Here is a 19,044-nt window from a genome sequence, read left to right as displayed (position 1 = left end):
GGTACACCAGCAGCTGTGCTTCATTAGGAGTTTCAGGAGATTTGATGTGTCTCTAGAAAATTTAACTGTACGATGGAAAGCCTTCTGACAGGTTGCATTACCACCTAGTGAGGGGACTGTAATGTATAGGATTGAAAGAGGCTGCAGAGAGTTGTAGACTCAGCCAGCTCCATCACAAGGACAACCCTCCTCTCCATCAAGGACATCTTCAAAAGGCAATGCCTCAAGAATGTGAATCCATCATTAAACTGCCTCACCATCTGGGACATGCCCTCTTCTCATTTCCACCATCAGAGAGGAGGTATGGGAGTGTGAAGGCACACATTCAACATTTTATGAGTAGCTTCCTTCCCTCTGCCATCAGATTTCAGAATAGTCCATGAATAGTACCTCACTATTTAGCCATTATTTATTTATGTACTTATTTATTTATTGTGTCTTATAGTAATTTTTATGACTTGAACTGCTGCCACAAAATAATAAATTTCGTAATCATTTGCCAGTGATAATAAACCTGATTCTGAACACCTGCCACTGAAACATTCTATTGTACACAAGATCCAAATAAGTGTCAAAGACATTGTTTTCTCTTTGCATACTCATTATGTCCTTCCAATAATTTACTTTCCTAATTTGCACTGTCGACAAACTTAAACACCCCTCATCTCTGGAATTTGTTGGACGTTGGACAACCTACCTTCATGAGGACTTGGCCCTTGCCTCCAGCAATTTACTGAGCTGCCAAGTGTGTAAGAAGAAAGGAACTGAGGAAGATGGAACCTAAGACACTTCCTTTCTAATTAGAAATTATACGGGTGCATTTTCATTAAATGCTTTGCTAATTCATATTTGCACATAATCCCACATCTTGCATCCCATTAAAATAAGCATTTGTAGCCAAATTTATAAATAAAATTATGCTTATTGTATATAACAATAAACTAATTACTCTTGTGTTTCCCCTCTATTTCTGTGCCTTTAACTGCCTTTGTGCTCCAATACAATTACTGTATAATTACAGGATAATCTAGATTGACTGCTGCCCATGTCAAAATAGTTCAATAATCTGGGCTGGATGATTGAGTTTGAGCAAGGTCTTGGTGGAGTGGTAGGTAGAGGAGCTGGATGAGCATTGTTTGGTGTTGCATGGAGTCACTGCCACTTTCCTGGGCAAACACTATTGTGATGAAGGATAAATAATTGGAATGCTGCAACACTCTGTAAACTCTCATACATGTTTAGTCATTGTCCTGCTGGCAATCATCTGAGTATCATCCGCAGAATTTGGTCTGTGTTAAGCTTGTGCCTGCTTAACACAGACCAAGAGATTTGGATCTTGTTCCAACATAGGGACAGTTCAATCTTCTCGTAAAATAATACCTTGTACAAAAAGAAACTTTTAAACATGGCAAACATTTCATGGGTAAACCTATTCTTTGATTTTTGAAGACTATTCCCAGCAAAGTCCTCACCTGAAGCAAGTGTGCTTCCCTTGCCATTTCTCCTACCTGTAAGCCTCTTTTACCTAGCATCACAGGTAGAGGTCTCGCCTCTGTTGCTCTTTATGTTGCTGTCTGAATTGGTGTCTGTGAATACCAAATTAAGTGATTGTTTTACCACTGCAACCTCACCTTTTGAGTCAGATGATGATGCTTGTCTGTCTGAAATGAGAAATATATTAAAAGTGCTTTGCATGCATACCTATGCAGCCTGAAGCTTGTAAATCAGAAGGAAGTATGTTTGAGTAGGAAGTTGAATGTCATAGAAATTTATGACCCAGAGGGAGGGAGACTGTTTAGTTGAGGGCCATACTACCTATTTTCCGTGGACGTGTAAACAATGGCACAACAAATTGCTCTACAAATTATTTTTAAATATTTTCTGGACCTAAGCTTTTACCATTATTTCAGGTAGTGGAATCTACATTCCCACTACTCTTCAGGACAAAAATATACTTGGATTCACAAACAAGAGAAAATCTGTAGATGCTAGAAATCCAAGCAACACACACAAAGTGCTAGAGGAACTCAGCAGGCCAGACAACTCTGTGGAAAAGAGTATAGTCAATGTTTTGGGCCAAGACCCTGAAACGTTGACTATACTCTTTTTCCATAGATGCTGTCTGGGCTGCTGAGTTCCTCCAGCATTTTGTGTGTGTTGGTTGGATTTCTAGCATCTACAGATTTTCTCTTGTTTGTGATTAGTTCCCTTGTTATCATTCTACCTATCACTTTAAATATTCAGCTGGATTCTGGTTAAGGTAATATTATAAGGGCCCTCGTGATGTTTGCTGCTATTCAGTCAGTGGAGAGCCTAATATTAATGGATGTATTGAGCTATCTTTGGGTTTACTTTGCAATATCAGGAACTTTTTAATTCCTGTATACCTCCAAGTTAACATGAATGTGAATTGGAATAGGCCATGTAAAAAGAATAAAAGTTCACCCTCATTCTTTGTTCCTCATTATGCTGTTTCTAGAGATGTACAGTAGTTAGATTTGTGAAAAGGAAGGCTATATAACACCAAACATAAGATAATCTTTTTAAAGGAAGGGTTAATGAGGTCATTAATTTATATGGCTACTTGCACCATCACCATCATCAAGACTTTAAACTACAGATTTGCTTTGAATAATATAACTGTAAATACCTTTTGTTTCGTGATAGTTTGTGGACACTGTAGATCAATTTGAGCAAACAGAAGTGTCATCTATTTTCTTGTAGATTTTTGAAAAGGATGATTAGAGACAATGAGTAATGCGTTCATATTAGTTTATTCATGTACTGAAATAAGACACTAAAATGTGCAAGCTGCAACTTGCATATTGTGGTATGTAGAGCAGAGGAACGGTATATCAAAATCTTCAATAGCTTCATTTCTACTCCTGACTCTGATGTTAATCAAGGCTACTCCATTATGAACATCACTATCTTCCTGCAGAGCTGAGGTGATTTGAGTACCAGTTTTTCCTCAGATATTTCCCTTGAATAAGAGCCAGGCTTATGCCCAGTCTGCTGGTTGATATATTTCCCTCCACTGTTTCAACAGTGAAGGAGGCCGTCTGGTCATTATACTTCGCGGTTTGTGAAGACGTGTACAGTGGCATGCAAAAGTTTGGGCACACTTGGTAAAAATTTCTGTTACTGTGAATAGTTAAGTAAATAGAAGATGACCTGATCTCCAAAAGTCGTAAAGTTAAAGATGAAACATTCTTTTCAACATTTTAAGCAAGATTAGTGTATTGTTTTTGCTTTGTACAATTTTAGAGTGAATAAAAGGAAAGGAGCACCATGCAAAAGTTTGGGCATCCCAAGAGATTTGAGCTGTCAGATAACTTTTACCAAGGTCTCAGACCTTAATTAGCTTGTTAGGGCTATGACTTGTTCATAGTCATCGTTAGGAAAGGCCAGGTGATGCAAATTTCAAAGCTTTATAAATACCCTGACTGCTCAAACCTTGTCCCAAAAATCAGCGGCCATGGGCTCCTTTAAGCAGCTACCTAGCACTCTGAAAATTAAAATAAATGATGCCCACAAAGCAAGAGAAGGCTATAAGAAGATAGCAAAGCATTTTCAGATAGCCATTTCCTCAGTTTGTAATGTAATTAAGAAATGGCAGTTAACAGGAACGGTGGTGGTCAAGTTGAGGTCTGGAAGACCAAGAAAACTTTCCGGGAGAACTGCTCGTAGGATTGCTAGAAAGACAAATCAAAACCCCGTTTGACTGCAAAAGACCTTCAGGAAGATTTAGCAGACTCTGGAGTGGCGGTGCACTGTTCTACTGTGCAGCGACACCTGCACAAATATGACCTTCATGGAGGAGTCATCAGAAGAAAACGTTTCCTGCGTCCTCACCGCAAAATTCAGTGCCAGAAGTTTGCAAAGGAACATTTAAACAAGCCTGTTGCATTTTGGAAACAAGTCCTGTGGGCTGATGAAGTTAAAATAGAACTTTCTGGCCGCAATGAGCAAAGGTATATTTGGAGAAAAAAAGGGTGCAGGATTTTATGAAAAGCACACTTCTCCAACTGTTAAGCACGGGGGGGGGGGGGTGGGAAGTGGATCGAACATGCTTCGGCCTTGTGTTGCAGCCAGTGGCACGGGGAACATTTCACTGGTAGAGGGAAGAATGAATTCAATTAAATACCAGCAAATTCTGGAAGCAAACATCACACCATCTGTAAATAAAAAAAAAAGCTGAAGATGAAAAGAGGATGGCTCCTACAAAAGGATAATGATCCTAAACACACCTCAAAATCCACAATGGACTACCTCAAGAAGCGCAAGCTGAAGGTTTTGCCATGGTCTTCACGATCCCCTGACCTAAACATCATCAAAAATCTGTGGATAGACCTCAAAAGAACAGTGCATGCAAGATGGCCCAAGAATCCCACAGAACTAGAAACCTTTTGCAAGGAAGAATGGGCGAAAATCCCCCAAACAATAATTGAAAGACTCTTCGCTAGCTACAGAAAGCATTTACAAGCTGTGATACTTGCCAAAGGGGGTGCTACTAAGTACAGACCATGCAGGGTACCCAAACTTTTGCTTTGGGCCCTTTTCCTTTTTTGTTATTTTGAAACTGTAAAAGATGGAAATAAAAAAAAGTAATATTGCTTAAAATATTAAAGAAATGTGTCATCTTTAGCTTTATGCCTTTTGGAAATCAGGTCACCTTTTACTCGCTTAGCAATTCACAGTAACAGAAATTTTGACCGGGGTGCCCAAACTTTTGCATGCCACTGTATATATTGGTTGGAGTGATTCCAACATTACAATAACTTGATTACAATAATGTCTTCCTGTCAGCACTCATGAACAATCAAGTACTTAATCAAGTTAATGCAGAAGTATGAAATATTACTTCAGCCTCATTTGGGGCATTGTGTCCCATTTTGTTTGCCACAGTTTATAAAGTTTAAGGAGGCTTTGTATAGAGTAAAAAGATATGCCAGGATGTCGACTAGATTGGAGCCTATTAGCTGTGAGGAAATGTCGGACAAACTTGGTGTCATGGTCCGGTCCGTGAAGTCCGCATTCCGGTTCACGGTCCAGTCCGTGGACTTAGGACTCCTGGTCTTCCAGCTTTCCCCTTATTTGAATTAATCATAGGCACCTGATTCCCATCTTTGGGCTTGCAATATAAGTAGCCTTGGGACTGAGTGTGGGCTGCTGGTTTGTTTTGTCAGTTCTCCTTGGAGCAGCCTGCTGGTGGAAGGCTAGTGAAACCATTTGTGATCTCTAGGCCTGGTTGGAGGACCACTGCTTCATGGGTCCTTGTTGCCACTTGTTGGAGTAGTCTTTGCAGTATGGATTCGGCTGTTTCCTGGGCCAGCTGAGTGGGGATCTAGATAGGGATCAGCTGTTTCTGTAGCCAACTGAGATTGCTGGCTGAACTGAGACTTGGAGTTACCCCGGAGCAGAGATGGAACTGTCTGTTGTTCTTTGGTGTTTGCCTCTTCTTGTCCTCGCCTCCGTGGGGTAAATCAGGCCGTCTTGCCGTTGCCCTGTGGGGGGACATGTCTTGTCTTTGCCTCTGTTGGGTAAGTCTGGCCGTCCTGCCGTTACCCAACAGGTGTACCTGTCCCACCTTTGTGTGGAGATGAAGTTGAGTCCCGGCTTGTCGTAGGATAAGTCCCGGCTCTCTGTCTGTGTTCTGTCCTGTCTCATGTTTGTGTTGTACTTCATTGTCTGTGTCTCTCAGTTGGGTCCGTTTCCATCACCCCACTTGTGACACTTAGATTATTTTGTCTGGACTGTCAGTAACTGCTGCATGACCTGATAGACATATATAAAACTATGAAAGGCATAGAACTGGTAGAAATTTGAAGTAAACTTATTTTCTAAGTACGTGTATGTCATCATACACTACCCCAAGATTCTTTTTATTATGGCATTCACAGTAGAACAAAGAAATACAGAATGAATGAACTATACACACAGACTGACAAACAACCAATGTGCAAAAGAAGACAAACTATGCAAATATGAAATAACACTGAACTCACTTTCAAGGACTCTATAACTCATGTTTTCATGGGTTGTGTTCAGTGATCAGCTCAGAGTTGAGGTGAGTGAAGTTATCCAAGTTGATTCAGAAGCCTGATAGTTGAAGGGTAGTAACAATTCCTGATCCGAGTGCTGTGGGGCCTCAGGCTCCCATGCCTCCTTCCCAACACGCACAAAATATTGGAGGAACTCAGCAAGCCAGGCAGCATCTATGGAAAATCATCAGTCTTGCTGAAGGGTTTCAGCCTGAAAAGTCAACTGTACTTTTTTCCATAGGTGCTGCCTGGTTTGCTGAGTTCCTCCAGCATTTTGTGTGTGTGTTGCTCGGATTTCCAACATCTGCAGATTTTCTCTTGTTCATGCCTCCTTATCGATGGCAGCTGTGAGAAGAGACGGACTCTTTCTTCCGAAGTGGGAATATCAAATATTAGAGAGCACAGTTTTAAACTGAGAGGAGGAAACTTTAAAGAAAATTTACTAGGTAATATTTTTTTTAACACAGACTGCTACCTGCCAGGCAGATGGTAGAAGCAGACAAATAGCAACACTTGAGCTACATTTAGATAGACACCTGAATAGGCAGGTGATTGTGGGATATAGACCCTGTGCTGGCAGATGAATTTAATTTAGCATCATGGTTGTTGCAGACATGGGGGGCTGAAGTGCTTGTTCCCTTGTTGTATAACTTTATGTTTCTGTTTTGTACCTGACACACTGCATTTAGTTTGTAAACATTTTCTTAATCACATTAATACTAGTGTGTGATCAATCAATAGGAGAGAAGCTTGAAGAATGATTACTCTGTCTCGTTGCACCACCACCTTTAAAAAGAAAGCATCTAGGAGGGTGTCAGTAGCTGAATATAATAATTTGGGAGATAAAAATGGTGTATTTGGATCATTGTCTATGTATAATGGAGATGGAGCATCATGATTTACACAAAGGATAGTGGCAACTAACAGAAATGCAAACTCTTTGAAAACCAGTTGTTCTATTAGATTTTAGCCTGCCCTTATTACACGTGCTAGCAGATAAAATTGAATTAATTTATATTGTACATAATGGCATTGAAATGTACACGACTTGTTCATTCAAGTAGATTTAAAGATTCTGAAGATAGTAATTGAAGAAAGCCATTGATGCTTCATCCTTTCACAGGGTATCTGCAATATAATATTACAGTTTCCTGACAGTAACCTGAAAAGAATGGATGTGAACTGTTAACTTTTATTTGTTGATGTGGGCTATAATTAATTTTGCCCCAATTCTTGCAGGGTACTTGAATGAGACTAAAGAATGCTTACTGTATTATGTTTCTAGTCTGAGCTAGAGGCTGCCATCAAAAGAAACCTTTGTATTTCTGCTGTTGAGCATGCTCAGGGATCTGCTTTGTTGTTTAGAAAAACTATTATAATTGGACAGCCAACCAGAGTGTTGGCACTATCAGTAAGTTGAAAGACTTGATTGTCCAGGAAACCAAAGAAACATCCAGTTTTAAACTAATCTCAAATAGTGAACAACAGGAATTCTGCAGATGCTGGAAATTCAGGCAACATACATCAAAGTTGCTGGTGAACGCAGCAGGCCAAGCAGCATCTGTAGGAAGAGGTGCAGTCGACGTTTCAGGCCGAGACCCTTCGTCAGGACTAACTGAAGGAAGAGTGAGTAAGGGATTTGAGAGGGGGAGGGGGAGATCCAAAATGATAGGAGAAGACAGGAGGGGGAGGGATAGAGCCGAGAGCTGGACAGGTGATAGGCAAAAGGGGATACGAGAGGATCATGGGACAGGAGGTCCGGGAAGAAAGACGGGGGGGGGGTGACCCAGAGGATGGGCAAGAGGTATATTCAGAGGGAGAAAAAGGAGAGTGAGAGAAAGAATGTGTGCATAAAAATGAGTAACAGATGGGGTACGAGGGGGAGGTGGGGCCTTAGCGGAAGTTAGAGAAGTCGATGTTCATGCCATCAGGTTGGAGGCTACCCAGACGGAATACAAGGTGTTGTTCCTCCAACCTGAGTGTGGCTTCATCTTTACAGTAGAGGAGGCCGTGGATAGACATGTCAGAGTGGGAATGGGATGTGGAATTAAAATGTGTGGCCACTGGGAGATCCTGCTTTCTCTGGCAGACAGAGCGTAGATGTTTAGCTTCAACAAATTATGAATCAAAAACATGTTGGTGCATCTGCTCTCTAATAGGGAAAGCACAGAAGTAATTTAAGGACTTGAAGGTGATTCAACAGGAATTAATAAAATGTATATACTGTAAATGATCAATATTGAACCATATTGACAACCTGAACCCATTCTTTTTGCTTGATTGGTTATGAATAGTTCTTAAATACATCAGCATACAGATATGATGTAAACAATGTGCCTTAATGTATTTGCATTGATTGTAAAATCATGTGAATGAATTGCATATTCTTTGTTAGTTTACATTTGTGTATCTGATAGAACTTCCTTTGTGTCCTTCAAAATTTAATTGATTTTATCCTTTTTGTGCCCTTTGAAGTGATTGCACATCGGTTATCTTTTCAGTAATTAACTGATGGACAGATGAAAACCCAAATAGAGTTTTTTCTTATATGTACCCAAAGGTAAAATTTTGGAATTGTTGCATTAATGGACAGTGTTGTGGAACTAAATCCAATCACCTGTTTAGCCTTGTTATTGGTATGTTTCTGGGAGAAGATCAGATACAAATTTTCAAGGGATGGGTGCCTTATCTTGGCCAGTAATTTCCACACTTATCTCTTGGCTTTTGCAGTATTAGGAAAATGAAATGGGTATTCTATATTTTAATATGCTTTTGATATAAAATTTTCAGTAACATTGTAGTGCAGATAATTGTTTCCCCTGGTTTTCACAGTAATTATAAAGCTCTTGGGAGTGCTGGTGCTTGGTCACAGATTACAAATTAATTCTAATTTTAAAATTACCATCATGTGATTTAAACTAAACTCTACATTGACAGGCTTACAAATGGCCATGCAACTACCCAAAAATGAATTTTGTTTCATTGTAGAGCCTAGCTTTAAAAATTTTGTTTCAATAACATTATAAGGCCACAAATGATGAAAACGCTTTACCATTCAAAAACTAATACTTTTAGAATAGTCCATGTAGTCCTTCCTATGTTTTTACCTATGACCTTAATAAAAAGATCTGCAAAAATCATGTTAGTTACAGTTGAGATAAGATTCATTCCTTATGGGTAGTAAGGTTGGCATCAAGTCTTCACCAACTATGTGAACCCTTTCCTGGCTACAATCAATATGTAAATAACTACTGACAAATCAATGAACACAAAGTCCAATAATAAGAAGTTCAAGCCTTGGGTTCATTGGTTTGTTAGTAGTTATTTACATATTGATTGTAAAATGTTTTTCCCCATCTTCAATCAGCCACGTTTTCTGATCCATAGTGCATGAATCATTGTATTAGATAAAATCTCCTGAGTATTTGTTAGTTTGTCCATTTATAGGAACTCAGTGACAAGATGGGCTTCTTGCAGCTTGTATGTCTACCTCAAGTTACTTGTCATCTTGCTGAGACATCAGACTATTATTTGAAAGGCATTCATGTGATCTCCAACACTTTTTTGGGTAACATATTGCTTTTCTCCTTATTTCTAGCCCTATTCCAATGATTACCTAAATAGCTTGTCTTCAGTGTAGGGCTGAGCTGCCATTAGTAAGGTCTACATGAGTAGACATCAATCACAATGTGTAAGTGTACTTGTAAGGTAACTGGGCTCCTCATAATCCTAATGTTCTCATCAGGCTTTAATTACATACTTTACTAATTATGATACATTTAACTCTTATTTATTGTGAGACTAATGGAAGCTATTTTCTAGATTTTCCATTATGGGTTGTTTGTAGAGTACCACTAAAGTGATTTGCACTACAGATTATGTTGTAAATTGCACTCTATCAAACAGATGAAATAAGAGTTTCTAGTCAAAAATGTTTACAGATTCATTTGGTACAGATTCATCAGAATCTATTGATTTGAGAGATTCTCAAAAGTGTCTCAAGGCCACTTTCCATGGAACTTCATTTGTAGTTATTGTTGATGGTGAGCTGCATCTCTCAGAGAGGCAGGAAAGAAACGTGCCTTGTCTCAAAGTGGAATTACAGGTAACACAGGCAAAGCTCCCTTTAACTTGGTTTTTAATTGGTTTTTAATGTGGCAAGCATGTATACTGTTATTTTATCATTTATTGGACAGAATCAACTCAGGAGCAGTAAAATCAGCATGTTTTTACATTGTTTTATTTCTACACAAAATCAATTTAAAATCCAACTATCATTGAAGTCAACAAAATGACATTGCATTTATAGGTCCAATTCACATTATATAAGAAAAGTAAATAGAAAAATGTTTAAAGTTTTTGGGAAGCATTTTGATTGATGACATTGTAGAGTGTGTGGCCCTCTGTTACAAAACAGGGGTGAAGATCATTAATGCCAGGAGAAAGATTACTAATCCTGTTTTGGGCACATATTATAGAATGCATCATGCTCTATCATCAATAAGAGATTTTGTTCAACGAACTTCAGAATCTCTCTTACTGCCTGCCCTCCTCCATATCTTCAATCTTGAGGGTACCATTCAATTTTAGCTTCCAAGTAGCCATTCTAAGACTTTAAAAGTTTGGCAGTTTTTACAGGCTCTTTATTCACATAATCATATGGATCTGGAATATAATATATATATAATAATCATTGAAATACATGAGAGTATAAATAAAGACAAAGGAAGCTGATGCTTAGAAGCCAATTTTTTGTTAACTAATTTGTGAATGGTATCAAGGACATATTGTCCCTCTTGTATACCCCATATTTGACAGTCATGGGTGTTTGAGGTAGTATAGTTTCCCTAGTGCAAATTTGCATGTAAAACATTCTTAAACATTCATCATTGTTTCTTGTGTGTTACTGTTTTATATGCTCAGTTAATCACAGCACCATTAAAATTGCACAATTGTCATGCAGTATTTTAACTGAGCACTTTTACTAACAGCAATAATTTCTGGTCTGTGGTGTCCCTTGATTTCACATGTCCTGCAAAAGTGCACCTTAGAAGGTGATCCACCCTCAATAATATAAAAAAAGTCTGTCGGCATTACTGAAGATAGAAGGAGCTATGTTAATGCTAAGTGATCTGTTTTTGTTTTCCTTTTAGATATGCATTGAAAGCCTGCTGAAATGAGCAAAATACATGGAAGCTGAAAACAGTGCCAAGCTGAAAAGTTAAATTATCAAATATGCGTATCAGCATGAGAAGGCTTGTTCTGCTCCTTTGCTGTGCTGTTGCTACAATAATGGTAGTTCATATGGGCCAGCACATGTGGGAGTGTCAACAAATACTAAATGAGAATGGAGGATGGTTTCATGGCCGACGAACACACAGCATGATGAAACCTGAAAAGGAAGAATTTGTCATGTATAATTCAAACCACATTGAATATCGCTACAGTAAAAATATGCCCCTAATCTTCATAGGTGGAGTCCCACGAAGTGGGACAACATTAATGCGAGCCATGATGGATGCACATCCAGACATCCGCTGTGGTGAAGAAACACGGATCATCCCACGTGTGCTGGCCATGCGTCAGGTGTGGTCTAAATCAGAACGTGAAAGGATGCGCTTGAATGAAGCAGGAGTGACGGACCAGGTCCTGGACTCAGCATTGCAAGCATTTATCTTAGAAGTAATTGCAAAACATGGTGAACCTGCAAAATATTTGTGCAATAAAGATCCTTTCACCTTAAAGTCTTTAAATTATCTATCAAGACTGTTCTCAAAATCTAAATTTATATTAATGATCCGAGATGGACGAGCATCTGTGCACTCAATGATTACAAGAAAAGTGACGATTGCTGGCTTTGATCTTAGTAGCTACAGGGATTGTATAATCAAATGGAACAAGGCTATTGAAATTATGTATAGCCAGTGTATGGAGGTGGGACCCTCCAGGTGTCTCTCAGTTTATTATGAACAGCTGGTATTGCATCCTAAAAAGACAATGGAGCAGATCATGACATTTTTGGATATTCCATGGAGTGATGCTGTTCTGCATCATGAAGAATTAATAGGAAAAGCAGGAGGTGTCTCACTTTCAAAGTGTGTTTGTATTTTGTGTTTTTCTTTCCCCCTCCTTCCCTTGAAGACATTGTGTGGATATGCTACACTTCAGTTGCAGGACCAGTACTAAAAGCTTATTTAAGTGGTGAACATCACAGCTGAGCCTTTAGCCATGCAATGTCCACTGATATTGGATACCAATAGATCACTATATTTCACAGTTAAGAACTTTGTTAAACTTCTCTCAGCACAGTGATTCCATAGCTAATCGTAGCAACCACACTGCTCTCTGCCTCTCCAGAGCAGCTAACCTGGGACAAAGTTGGATTTGTAAATTTTTGTTTGAATGGTAGTATTTATTCTCAATATGTATTTTAATTAAAGCAAAGGAACATGATACAGACAAAGTGTTGGTACCATTGAATTCAGTGGCAACATATTGGTGTTACTCAAGTTTTAGAAGAAAGCAATCAATAAGTTGGTAAATTGGTTTATTACTGTCACACATACTGAGGTACAGTGGAAAATTATTTTACATGCTGACAAAACAGAATTTAATTGCAGCTAAGTATTAAAATAGCACAAGAGAATACAGAATAATGTGTTACAGTTACTGATGAAGTGCAGTATGTATAAACAATATGGTGCAAGGCCTTAACAAGGTAGACTCTGAGGTCAGGAGTACCTCTTAACATACTAGGGAACTATTTAATAGTCTTATAACAGTGGAGTATAAGTCCTTCTTGAACTTGATGGTATGTGCTTTCAGGCTTTGTATCTTTTGCCTGATGACGGGATGGGAGAGGCGCGGTGGGAGAAGAGAGAATGTCAGGAATGGCCTGGGTTGTTGATTATGCTGGTTGCTTTACCGAGGCAGTAAGAAGTGTAAACAGACATTAGAGGAGAGGCTGAGCTATGTCAACAACTCTGCACTTTCTTGCAGTCATGGGCAGGGCAGTTGCTATAGCAAGCTATAATGTATCCTGACAGGATATTTCCTGTGGTACACCGATTAAAATTGAGGACATGGCAAAATCTAGTAGAGGTGCTGAAGAATGTTTTTTGGCCATGGCTTTATGTGCTTGTCCCAGGACAGGCTATAACTGATGTTCACTCCTAATTACTTGAAGCTCACAATTCTTCTGACCTTAGCACCATTGATGTAAACAGGAGCCCTTCTCTTCTTGAAGTAAATGGCTAGCTCTTATTTTACTGACATTGAGGGAAAGGATGTTGTCATGAGACTACTAGGTTCTCCATCTCCTTCCTGTACTCTGACTCATCAGTATTTGAGATTCAGCCCACTATGGTAGTATCATCTGCAAATGTAGATGGAATTAGAGCCGAATCTGGCTACGCAGTTGTGCGTGTATAGAGGGTAGAATAGGGGGCTGAGTTTGCAGTCTTTTGGTGCATCAATGTTGAACATAATTGTGCCTATCCTTACTGATTGCAATCTGTTGATCAGGAAGTCAAAGATCCAGTTGCAAAGGGCGATGTCAAGTGCCAGATATGGGAGTGTGTGTGCAGATGCATTTGCTTGAAATTGTAGTGTTGAAAGTGAAGCTGTAGTCGATTAACAATAGTCCGCTATCAGGTGTTTAGCTCCTATAATGTCAGTTACATTAAAATTGGGAATTGAGAGCTGCATAGCAGAACAGCTCATAGAGGAGATGCCTTGGAGTACTAAACGTTTGGGTTCAATTCTGACCTTGTGTATGTCCATGTTAAGTTTGCACATTCTGTTGATGACCAATGATGTGGTTGATAGAACTGACCACTGTAAATTTTCCTTGGTGTATTGGTGAGCTGATGAGAATGTAGGAAGGATTTTTTTAAAAAGGGATTAAAAAGGAAGATCAGTGCAAATCGGTATTTGATGTACATTGTGGACTCAGTAGCCTGAAAGACCTTTTGCATGCTGTATCTATGATCTATGACAAGGGGATGGCATTGGAAGACTTGTGATTAGAGAGTTATTTGCATTAAAGCACGAGATAGCGGGCAGACTGTAGAGGATGAGACTTGAGATTAAGATGTTGCAACAATTGAATGTAACGTTGATCAACAAGCATTTGACTGATGAGTAGTTCTTGATGCAAGTTAGGATAAATGACAAAACTTATCAAAGTCATAGCTTTCAAGAAACATGCTAAAGGAAAACACAAGAATTTAAAATAGCAGTAGTTAGCCATTTGAACCCATTCCTTTTCAAAGTTCAAAGTACAACCCTGAGATTTTCTTGCAGGCGTACTCAATAAATCCAATAACAATAATAGAATCAATGAAATACTGCACAGACAAGGTGGACAGCCAGTCTACAAATACAAAAAGATTTTTAAAAATAAACAAATCAGCAGTAAATATTGGAGAGCATGAGATGAAGAGTCTTTTAAAGTGAGTCCATAGGTTGTGGGAACAGTTTAGTGATGGGGCAAGTGAAGTTATGAGAAGTTATCCCCTCTGGTTCAGGAGCCCTGATGGTTGAGGGGTAATAATTGCTCCTGAATTTGTTAGCATGGGTCATGAGGCTCCTGTACTTTCTTCCTGATGGTAGCAGCGAGAAGAGATCATGACTTGGGTGGCAGGTGTCCCTGATGATGGAAGCTGCTTTCTTGTGACAGCGCTCTGTATCAATGTGCTCAGTGGTGGGGAGGGCTTAACCCGTGATGGACTCGGTTGTATCAAACTACTTTTTGTAGAATTTTCCCTTCAAGGGCATTGGTTTTCCCATACCAGGCTGTCAGGTAATGATGAATATTTTACTTAAGTGCCATTTTCATGCATTAATTTCATCCATTAAGAGCAAAAGTAAATTTTGATCTCGTGTTGAATATACTCAGTGACTAAGCCTCTAGATTTCATCGTGGATGAAGAAGTTTCTTGATAATTCTGTCTAGAATGGCAGAATATTTATTTTGAGATTTAAAGTCCAGTCTCTAAGTACTTCTTCCAAAGGAAATGTCATCCCTGCACCTACCCAGACAAGCCTCATGTGAATGTTGTATATCTCAATTGGATAAGCTCTTATTCTTCTAAATTCTAATACTGGTACAGTCTGCTGAATTTCCCCTTGAACAATAAACTTGTCTTTCCAAGAATTAATTGTGAACCTTTCACATTCTTGCCACAAGTGTATCAACGTTCTAGAGAAGACACACCATTTACGTGTCCCAAATAGATAGCACAGAGTAGATATTTAATTTGCTCTGGCTTTCAAAATGATGTCAGTGATTGGCTGCTTGTTTTTTAAAAAAAAGTTTTCTTCTTACATGATTGGAAGTACAGCTTTTTATTTTAAAAGACCCATAGTTCTAATATTAAGTTAAGAATACAGTTTGAAGATCAACAGTTATTTACTTCTCAAATCAAAAAAAGGAAGTATGTAACCTTGATCCAAACACAGTGTTTAACTAATGAGTTCTACTGGTATTTGGTTGCTGGTGTCAGGACTGTTCATCTAGCATCACCAGTCCATGTTTTTTTTAAGAAAAAAGCCTCTTAAAAGTTTCTTTGTATCCTAGATGAGGATGATTGGAGGTCACTTTTTGTATTGAGAAAATGTTTTACTCTCGTGCAATTAATCCTGATGTTGAGTTTTGATCTTACTATATTTTATGCTTGAAATAAAGAGTGGCTTGAGTTCCTAAATTAACCTTTGCAAAACATTGAGTAAACAGCAGTGGCACAGCCATAAATATCCAAGCTTAATCTTAGCTTTTGACATGCAATCCAAACTATTAAAGAAATTGTTTCAAGATATTTCATTTTGATAAGTTAAAAGAACTTGTGAAAGATTGTTTATTTTCTGTATATTTTGAATTGTATGTTTTTCAATCTGTAGTTCACAGAGCATGGATCAGGAGCAGTCCCTTTGGCACATGATGTCTATGCCGACTGTAGTGCCAGTCCATATCCTTCCATTCCATGCATGTCAATGTTCCTGTATAAATTACTTAAATAATACTATTATATCGGCTCCAACATTCCATGTTAGCATGATCCAAGCATCTACCACACTGTTAATTTACACAATCTTGCTTCACAAATCTCCTTTCAGACTCCCCCCCCGCCTTTCACTTTAAACTTAAGCTCTCTGGTCTGTGACATTTCTATCCTGGAGAAAATGTCTCTGACTACCCAAACTACATCCGTCATAATTTTATAAACTTTTACTAGGTTTCCCCTCAACCTCCAGTGTTCCGGAAAAAACAATCCAAGTTTGTCCAATCTCTCCTCATAGCTAATGCACTGTAATTCAGGAAACCTGGAGAACTTCTACAAACTCTCAAGTCTCTACATCCTTCCTGTAATATATTGACTAGAATTGCCCAGAATACTACAAACTAACTAAAGCTGTGTACAGCTGCAACATGACTACCTGACTTCTATACCCAATACCCCGATCAATGAAGGCAAGCATGCCACTGTACCTTCTTTACCACCATCTCTACTTGTGTTTCGGGAAACTATGAACTTGCACCTGCCCTTTACTGCATTTCCCTTATATTTGATCCTCACCCTTAAAGTGCAACTCCTCACTTGCCTGGATTAAATTCCATCTGCCATTTCTCTGTCCATTTCTCCGATTGATCTATATCTTACTATATCCTATGAAAACCACCATCATTACCCATAACTCCACCAAATTTTGTGTTGCATGCAAACTCTTTAATCAGCCCATCTGCAGTTTTGTCCAAATAGTTGAGACGTCATAAACAACAGAGATCCCAGCACTGGTTCCTGCAGAATTCCATTGGTTACAGAACACTGTCTTCTGTCCTCTATGGCCAAGCCAATTTTGAATCTAATATACTAAGTCAATTTGGATCCCACGTGTCTCAATTTTCTGTATCAGCCTACCATGACGGGCTTCAAATATCTTACTAAGCCCATCTAGACAACATCACTCATCTTAGTCACCTTCTCAAAAAATCTCTCATCAAGTTTGTCAGGCATGACCTGCCCTGCACAGAGCCATGCTTACTATGATGCTTTACAAATGCACGCAAGTCCTGTCCGTAAGAATCCTCTCCACTAAATTACCTACCCCTGATGCAAGATTCACTGGTCTATAATTTGCTGGATTATCTCTGTTGCCTTTCTTAAACAAATCAATAATGTTGGCTGCCCACCAGGTCTCTAGGACCTCACCTATAACTAGAGAAGATACAAAAATATCTGTCAAAGCTCCAGCAACCTCCAACATGCCTCCCTGCTCACCCCTCTCAGTAACTGAAATAGATGCTATTAGGCCCAAGGTATTTGCCTAATCTAATGTTTTTCAAGAGGCCAAATACTAACTCCTTGCTACCAAAATTCCATTGAATATTAGCATTCCCCATGCTCATCCTGATATCCTTCATTTCCTTCTCTTTGGTGAATACTAATACCAAGTATTTATTTTGTACCTTTCTCTGGCTCCAGGCATAAATTTTCTCCTTTATCCTTGAGTCATCCTTCCCTCTCCCTAGCTGCCCACTTGTTTTTAATGTATAAAATATCTTGGGTATTTGCATTACCCTACTCAGTAAAGACATCCCAGGGCCCTGAATGATTTCAGTTTTCTAAAACTTAAATATGAATTTTTTTCTCTGATTAAATATTCCAATGTATATTTTATAGCATTGTTTTGACCAGTCAAATGTGAAAAAGTAACTCTACTGAGGATGGGCAGGATACGGAGGATCAGATTGGAATAATGATGAGCAGCTGAGGATTCTGGAAAATCTCAGCCACGATCAAACGAGCCTCAGGAAAACCGGTCAAATCTAAGATGTTTCTTTTAAAGCTCCCATCTATGTCCCCAATCTTCCAAATTTAGGGTACTAACTAGTAGTGAGTAGTAATATTTGATAGAGCTAATCATAAACCTGGTATTTTATAAAACTGTATTTTTTCTCCTTTTGCAGAATAGAGAGATCCACTGACCAAGTTATCAAGCCAGTTAATCTTGAGGCTTTGACCAAGTGGGTGGGACACATTCCTGATGGTGTGGTTGAGGAAATGGCAAGGATAGCACCAATGTTGGCCAAATTAGGCTATGATCCCAATGCCAATCCACCAAATTATGGAAATCCTGATGCATTAGTAATTAATAACACCAAAAGGGTATGTTCAAACATCTTACTCAAAATACTTATAGCTTTCAAGTTTTAATTTTTTTATTGTATTGCAGATAAGGCACTTCTTGGTCTATAATTATTGTCAGTTAGTGCATGTGAATGGCTTATGGCTCTCAATTTGGTCCTTGTTTATGGACTTATTAATTTGCTATCTCTTTCACTGTGGTCATGTCTGCTGCAGAGGGTATCATGCCAAATAATTATTCTTTATTTGAATTTTCAACTGGGTCAGTATCAAACCCAAGCTCCATACCATTTTCTTATGATGTCTGTACTTCCTAGCAAGGATTAATATCTGGTTTAAAAAATGCTTCCCCTTTCTTCCCTGGAAGCAATGAGATTAATTTAAGTCCCATCCATCAATCTGCAATTTAATTTTTTATGTCTAAAAATGGTGCAATACAGTTTTCTGATGGTAAGAATTTGATATGTAGTGAATCATGGATATTGATCAGTGCCTTATCACACTGTGGAAATAATACATTGGTTCATCAACTATTTCAAGAATTAATTTTTCATTGTACATTCAAAGTTTGAGGGTTTTTTTTAAGGTTGATAAGTAATGGAGCAAGGTTACTATATTAATATAACACTCACACCACGCTGGAGGAACTCAGCAGGTTGGGCAGCATCTGTGGAAACGAGTCGACGTTTCGGGGCGGAACCCTTCATCAGGACTGAAGAGAGAAGGGGCAGAGGCCCTATAAAGAAGGTGGGGGAGGGTAGGAAGGAGAAGGCTGGTAGGTTCCAGGTAAAAAACCAGTAAGGTGAAAGATAAAGGGGTGGGGGAGGGGAAGCAGGGAGGGGATAGGCAGGAAA

The 19,044-nt window shown here is 38.9% G+C and overlaps 1 protein-coding gene across 3 annotated transcripts in view; it reads left to right on the top strand.

Moving 5' to 3' along the window:
• LOC134338640 (protein-tyrosine sulfotransferase 2-like) overlaps positions 1–19,044 on the top strand; it is a 93,007-nt gene that overhangs the window by 60,157 nt on the left and 13,806 nt on the right. For all 3 annotated transcript variants that reach the window (XM_063034640.1, XM_063034641.1, XM_063034642.1), the window contains 2 exons: positions 11,198–12,139; positions 18,013–18,211. In XM_063034640.1, the coding sequence (XP_062890710.1) occupies positions 11,280–12,139; positions 18,013–18,211 (1,059 nt within the window). In that variant the 5' untranslated portion in view covers positions 11,198–11,279. The remainder of the gene's footprint in view (positions 1–11,197; positions 12,140–18,012; positions 18,212–19,044) is intronic.

Source organism: Mobula hypostoma, chromosome 27 (assembly GCF_963921235.1).
Source record: "Mobula hypostoma chromosome 27, sMobHyp1.1, whole genome shotgun sequence".
NCBI classification, from domain to species: Eukaryota; Metazoa; Chordata; class Chondrichthyes; order Myliobatiformes; family Myliobatidae; genus Mobula; species Mobula hypostoma.
The sequence above is the reverse complement of the archived record's forward strand: the minus strand, read 5'-3'. Positions and strand labels throughout refer to the sequence as shown.